The 6,962-nt window shown below is 32.5% G+C and overlaps 1 protein-coding gene across 1 annotated transcript; it reads right to left on the bottom strand.

Moving 5' to 3' along the window:
- Window positions 1-3,159: 3,159 nt before the first annotated feature.
- On the bottom strand, window positions 3,160-6,722 carry LOC104906401 (uncharacterized). Its single transcript, XM_010695142.4, has 4 exons — window positions 5,783-6,722; window positions 5,623-5,693; window positions 4,442-5,512; window positions 3,160-4,233 (listed from the first exon to the last, which is right to left on the bottom strand). Exons 1-4 carry the CDS (start codon window positions 6,069-6,071, stop codon window positions 3,502-3,504), a joined length of 2,163 nt encoding a protein of 720 aa, XP_010693444.2. The 5' UTR covers window positions 6,072-6,722; the 3' UTR covers window positions 3,160-3,501.
- Window positions 6,723-6,962: the final 240 nt, after the last annotated feature.

Below are 6,962 nucleotides of genomic sequence, written 5' to 3'. Positions count from 1 at the left end.
AACCATAGGAAAAGGCAAAAATAACAAACAACCAAAAGTGAAAGAATCAATTTTTTCTTTTTTTAAACTGTCATTTGTTGTCTTTTTGCTTGCCAATAACTACAGTTATTGTTGGCTAGCCACAGTACGGTCCCCAAAGCTTTTTTGCAATTAAACAGAATTTTAATGAATTAAAGAATAATAAGAAGAAAAAAAAAAAAAGAAATAAAGAGGAATAAAAGTATAAACATCCCACGTGTAAATTCCAAATTTTAATTTAGCACTCTCACTCTGTATATGGGTAATTCCAAGCATGGGCTTGGGACCATTACCAACAAAAATATTTTTGCAGCACCTTCATCACGTGAATGGCCCATGTGCAGATGTGCTTCTTCTCCCCACACTATACAATACTCTCCCTTTCATTCAGGTGTGTATTCATTCATTTCTCTGACTATCCTCACTTTGTCTTATCACACAAGTTTGAGAACAAATACTATCATTCCTTTCTTTTAAATTATATCCTCCATTATGTATGTAATTAAGTATGCATGTAAATAGCAAGGAAGTGTGTGATGTGTCTAGTGTTACCTTCATAACTCCAATTCACGCGTACACTAATTGAGCAGTGGATTACATAATTTTATATTTTGTAATTTATGTGAATTTTGGATTTTTGATTCGTTAGGTCTTTTTCCTCCTTAAGTAGAGTTTCCTAATGAAACTTTTCTTCAACCTTTACTTAAAAAAAAAAAATAATCTAATGATATGCGATTTCGATCTGTCAAACACAAGTCTCTCTTTTCCTACGGACATGAAATATAATTAGTTAGTGACTATCATGAGAGAGATCCAATGATATTATCTTATATACGTACTTAAACTTAACAATATATAAATATACATGTTTTGTTAAGAAGCATTATTTTAAAAACTCACAAACCTAGTCTGCTCTTCTCTCTTCTTTTTCCTTTTAAAAAAAAATCCTAACCCTTTTCTTCTCGTTTGGAGCAGCCATCATCTTTTCGATGGTGGTAGCTCCCCCATTCTTCTTTTTTCTTCTAACTTTTATTACTTTTGTTATTATTAATTCCCCATTCTCTCTCTTTTTGAGAGTTTTCTACTCAATTTTGGGTTCTTTCTCTTTTTTTATGGAAGTTTAAAATATGATATGAGAAATTGTTATTATTGGTTAAAGTTCAAGACTATCAACATGAAGGTATTGAAAATTCGAATGCAGTCAACATGGTTAAATCAAGAGTTTTCTTCCCAAACTATCTCAGAATGATAGACCTTCCCCATCAATAGCTGCTTGTTCAGCAAATTCAAGAGAGTTATGGTGTATTGCTCGATCTGGTTCATTATATTTTATTTGACCTCCCCATCATTTGTTCAACAAATACAAGGGAGTTATGCGTTGTATTGCTCGATCTGGTTCATTGTAGTTTCTTTGACCTCTGATTCCCATCAATAGCTACTTGTTCAGCAAATACAAGGGGGCGGGCAACATTATATTACTCGAACTGCTGGTTCATTGTAGTTTTTTTTAAGACGAAATTGATTTGATTTTGTTTTTCTTTATGACTTATTAAAGATTTTGTTTGACGTTCAATTAATGAAATTTCTCTTTAAAAAAAATATAGATTTTGTTTATATGTATTCCTGACCAAAATGTTTTTTGTTGACCAAGATATGGCTAGAGACCTTTAGATAGTCTGTTTGGTATTAAGTTGACTTGAGAGTACATTAAAAATTGTAAATTCTATATCTATGTTTTATATCCATTTACAAATTACAACATTTAAATTTTTTAATATAGACTTTGTTTGACACATTATTTGTAGATTTAAAATAAAATAAGGCTAACCATTACAGCTATTTTTTATCTATAAAATAAGTGAATAAAAGCCGTTGAAAAAATTCCAATTATTTGAAATTAAGTTAAAATGAAGTTACTTTCTGTAACTTGTAGAATGTTGGATAGTTGATTCTTTTTCACAATTTTATCTTTTTATCATGATTTAGCTAACTCTTTTAGATGGTCTTTTTAACTTCTTATTGATAGGTTAGATGTAGTTCGTGTCAAAAAAAAAAACTTTCAACTAATATTTTATCTATTTTGGGATTGTGCCTCTCTTATGCACCAAAAAAAATATAAGGCATTTTGTATCGATTTTAGCTTCTTACTAACCTTTCATTTAATTTATACCTTATCAAATACTCCCTCCGTCCTTTATTAGTTTACCCCTTTTGACTTTTCACATTTATCGATGTAAAACTTTGAGTAATAATATCTCTAATTATGTATTTGTAAAAATTATAAAAATTTAATATTCCAAAACTACATATTGAGACGAATCAAACAATATTATACATGATTATATTTTCCTAACATATAAAGTATAAATGACGGTCAAAGTAATAAATATGAATAGTGTTATAAGTCAAAGTGGGTAAACTAATAAAGGACGGAGGTAGTACTCTATATCATAGTCTTAAACTCTGACGGCCCGTTTCGTAGTCAGTAATAAATTGCGGTAATGGGAATGAATTTCAAGTGTAATTTTATTAGGGAAGTACCCTCAAAATCTCCATGGGGAGGCATTTTTTCTCCATAAGTAAGCAATTTCACCCCTAAACTTTTGTTTTTGTCTCCAAGGGGAAGCAGATTTTATTACCACTCATTACCACCTACAAGGTGGTATTTTAAGAAAGAAAGTGAATACTTTAGGATAAATTAGCATTACCATGGGAATGGACAATGATATTTTTCATAAATTTACACACAAATTTATTCCCATTACCACCATTTATGACCAACTACCAAACAGGCCGTGAAAGAAAAAGGACCTTGTTGATATGGTTGTGAACTTGTGGTTGCTATTGTAAAGTAGAACCATACAATATAGCGTTTGATTTTAAGTATTTAACATATAGTAGAGCTTTAATAGCTCACATTTTTCAAGAAATTTAATTACTTATTAGCATTATTACTTTACCTTCTGGGAATATGGATTCAACTTAGAAGGTGTGAAATGAGTAAACCAAAGAAGGACCTTTTAACTAGAAATTAACCATATACGCCATTAATTAACATAGACTTTCGCAAATTTAGTAAAAAAATTGCTGTTCTGTATGTCCGAGATTAAGGGTCAAAACATCTTCAAATTCGAAGAAAGATTCATAGTATTAAGCTTCAATAAGGTTAACTATATAGTAACAGGAGTAACCAACAAAATACAGTTTTGACTTCATAAAAAGAGCCTTATTTGACTATATTTTCAGGCCCTCATTTACATAAGTAATTAATAGCACTAATAATGATGTTAAGGAAAAACAAACAAGAACCAACTAACAAAATCATTGATTAGCACCATTTGACTAATATTATATACAAATATGGCCCACTCCTAAAAAAAAAAACTTAGAATCTAACAAGAAAATTCTAACTAAAACAAACAAACTTCTTTACATCATCATTAACATCACACTAATCTTTTGCATGGAACTGCTAATTAATCTTTAATTAAGGCAGAAAATTTCTTGGACTAATGAATCCATGATAACACGTTCAATCTCTGAAACAATTTCTCCACCATCTTCTTGGTAAGCAATCATATTACTTTCTACTCCAAATCTTGGTAAATCTTTCTCAACTAGAGCATCAATGTCTTGAAGAGTTTCACAATCTGCACTAGGAAAACTTCGAATTTTTGTGCACAAAATCTTCACCAATTGAAACCCATTTATCTGTCGATAATCCTGCTTATAATCATGATGATAATGATGATGATGATGGTGGTGATGATGTTTTAGTTTAACATAAGGTTTTAACATATCAGCTAACATTTCATCTACTAGATGAAAAAGTAACTTTCTGTTAATTGCAAGGTTTAACTGTTGACAAGAATTATCATCAGTTGTTGTAAGATAATGGGTTGCTTCTAAACTGTGGAATATTGATGGGTCTAGAGGGTGGGAAGGTAAGTACCATCTCATAAAGGAAATAGGGGTATCTCTGTCAATTCCAGTACATTTTAGTATTCTAGTGATATACTGGAACTCCATTATGGAGGTGCCTGAAGCATCCTTCTTGCTCCTCCAATTATCAGCGGCTGGTGCATGCATCGCTTCTTCTTGTCTTTTTTCGTCTATCCGTTGTCTCGGATAACGAGATAACCGTGTGGTGGTGGTGGTCGTGGTCGTAGTACTTTTATTGATGGGTTTGAAAGGCTGAACATTTGACGAAATTCCCTATATTTTTTAAAAATTATTATTAAGACTAATTCGATCATAAATACTTCGATCCACTCAATATTAAAAAATAAATAAAGAACCACTAAAGGCTTATCCATTATCTTTTTGTTTTCGGTTTTTTTATTAATAAAAAGACCGAAAACATAAAATTGATATCGAACAGGCCCTTAGCACAATACGGAAAAACGTAGGTTCAAAAAGTTACCTGTTTGTGAAGTAATTTTGCAGGAGTTACTGAAGAAAAATCCTTCTTGAGGGGGACAAGTGATGATGGGACAGTTCCATGAAGGAGATCACTAGACAACATATTCTTTTTACATTTCTTGTTCGTCGTCATCAAAGGCCGAACAAATTGCTCCTCTTTTTTATTCCTTATTGAATTGTAAAAAGATTTATGAGGCTTCTTACTACTACTATTAGTAGCAAATTTCTTACTTAAGCTCTCATTTTCTCTTCTTGTAACTTCCTTTTGCTCTATTATCGTCTTTGAATCAACGATATCCGAAAATACTCTTGCTACGAGTTGATGATCTGATTTAGACGACAATGATAGATTATGAGTCTGATCTTTTTTGGATTTCTTGGGTTTTGTCGTTGTTGTTGTTGATGATGATAAAAGATGTTCATCTCTTCTTTGATGATCTTTTCCTCCATTATTATGATTATTAATGGTGTTTGTAATATCAACTCCAACTCTCCTACTAACTGTTTCCTTCACTTGTTTCATAATCTGCCTAGCATAATAGCTAGGACTTTTAGTAACTTCTTCATCATAGTTTCTTCCATCTTTTCTCTTGGTATGTATTGCGGAACATGAAGGACGTGCTAACTCCATCTCTTTTACAATGCTGTTCTCCTTGTTGATTTGTAGAGAGAGTCGATGATGATCCACCACCACGTCTGTGGACCGCCTCCTTGTTGATGTTGATGATCTCGGTGTCTCCGGCGAGGAGCGTAGGCCGCCAGAGACGTCGGTGTGATAGGAGGTGGTTCGAGTTGATCGAGGAGTAGTAGTTTTACTTGTTTTGGTGGTTATGGGTGGAGTTGAGGCTCTTATATGTGGAGAGATTTGAGAATGAGAAGATGATCTTGGAGTTGTAGTGTTGGATTCTGGGAGAATTTCTAGGCCCATAAGCCTAGCAACAAGATTTGGTGTCCTTGCACCTGCTGGAGAGTAACTACTTTCTGATGACAAATCCTCTATTTTAGTTCTTGGCACTTGGACTAACTTCAGTCCTGTGTCTCTTCGATTCGTTTTTATCTGAATACCCTTCTTCTGTAAATATCGACATTATCATTATCATTATCATTATTATTATTTACTATTAAAAAAATGTCACTTCTATGATAATTAAGTTAATATATTTTGAAGGTAGAAAAACTTACAACAATGAGTAAATGATCATCCTTTTCTTCTCCTGTAATCGACTCTAGACTGTTTCTTGGCGCTTCTACACCTGAATTACGTTTAAAAAAAAAACATTAGCAAAAAAAAAAAATAGTGTTAATTTCTTTGTATTTGATAATGTAGTTTTAAAAAAGAGACCTTTTAGAGGGGTGGGGTCATCTGGGAGTAAGGAGCTATCTTGAGGATGCAAGCACAACTGAAAATGCTGAAAATCAAACAGATGAAGGACAGCATTCATGCATCCTCCTGTACTTGCTACTGCAGCCGCCGCCGTTGCTGCCGGTGGCGCAGTCGATTTTCTATCCAATCCTTGACTACTATTACCATTACGACCACTACTACCGCCACTGCCACCGCCGCCACCACTAGTCCTTCCTTTCTTGGAGGATGACTTGGTACCCCAGTTTAGGTACCATTCTCTACCCATAACTAAACTAGCTCTATTTTTCCCTCCAATATAGTTTGTTTAAAATTTGTGTAATGGGTCTAAGAAATATATATGTGTGTGCAAAGAAAAGGATAAAATGATAATGCAATAGTGAAAGCAGAAGAAATGGGTCAATCTTTGAGTTAGTGTAAGACTGAAACTTTTTGTTGTTTTTATATGAGAGCACTCACTCCCAAGTATTTACAGCAGCAAAGACCGGGAAAAAGACCAACCTTACTTTCTCCCATTGGGAATTTGAATTTAGTATAAGGATTTCATTTTTTTATTTTTTCTTTTTTTTTTTGCTGACAGGTCCATAACCATGAGGTTTTGCATTCAAAAAAAAACTGGTAAGAGTAATAATAATATTGAATAATGGGTGTTGGTAAGTTATGGTTAATTAAGATTTGTTTAATTGATGTTTCATGGACCACACTATATGTATGCAGCTATGACTATAACTATGAAACAAAATATATAGCTACTGCTACTCTATACATGAGTATGTATCTACACATCAAATTGTTCTAGACTTTTATAGGCTTTTGATTGCTAGCTAGCTGTTCTATTATAAATATTTGAGTGAATGAATGAATTCATATTTGTTATAATGGATTTCTCTATATCTCTCTATTTATGTCTACTTTGACAAAATTGTTTCTGTGTCCCTATCAGATTGATTTATCTATATCTAATTATCTATAGGTCTGGTTGCTAATTTTAACTTTCTTTGTATGTTTGTATGGCTGCTCAATCACAAGGTTTTTTAAAAATTCTATGGTGTTATCATATTCTTAGATAATTTTTCATAGTTCCCTTGTGATTTTAAATTTTTGTCATTTGTACCCGTGTTGTAATGTTTTGAATAAATTAGTTAGTAAGGCAATTTAT

Source organism: Beta vulgaris, chromosome 3 (genome assembly GCF_026745355.1).
Source record: "Beta vulgaris subsp. vulgaris cultivar EL10 chromosome 3, EL10.2, whole genome shotgun sequence".
Classification (NCBI taxonomy): Eukaryota; Viridiplantae; Streptophyta; class Magnoliopsida; order Caryophyllales; family Amaranthaceae; genus Beta; species Beta vulgaris.
The sequence above is the reverse complement of the archived record's forward strand: the minus strand, read 5'-3'. Positions and strand labels throughout refer to the sequence as shown.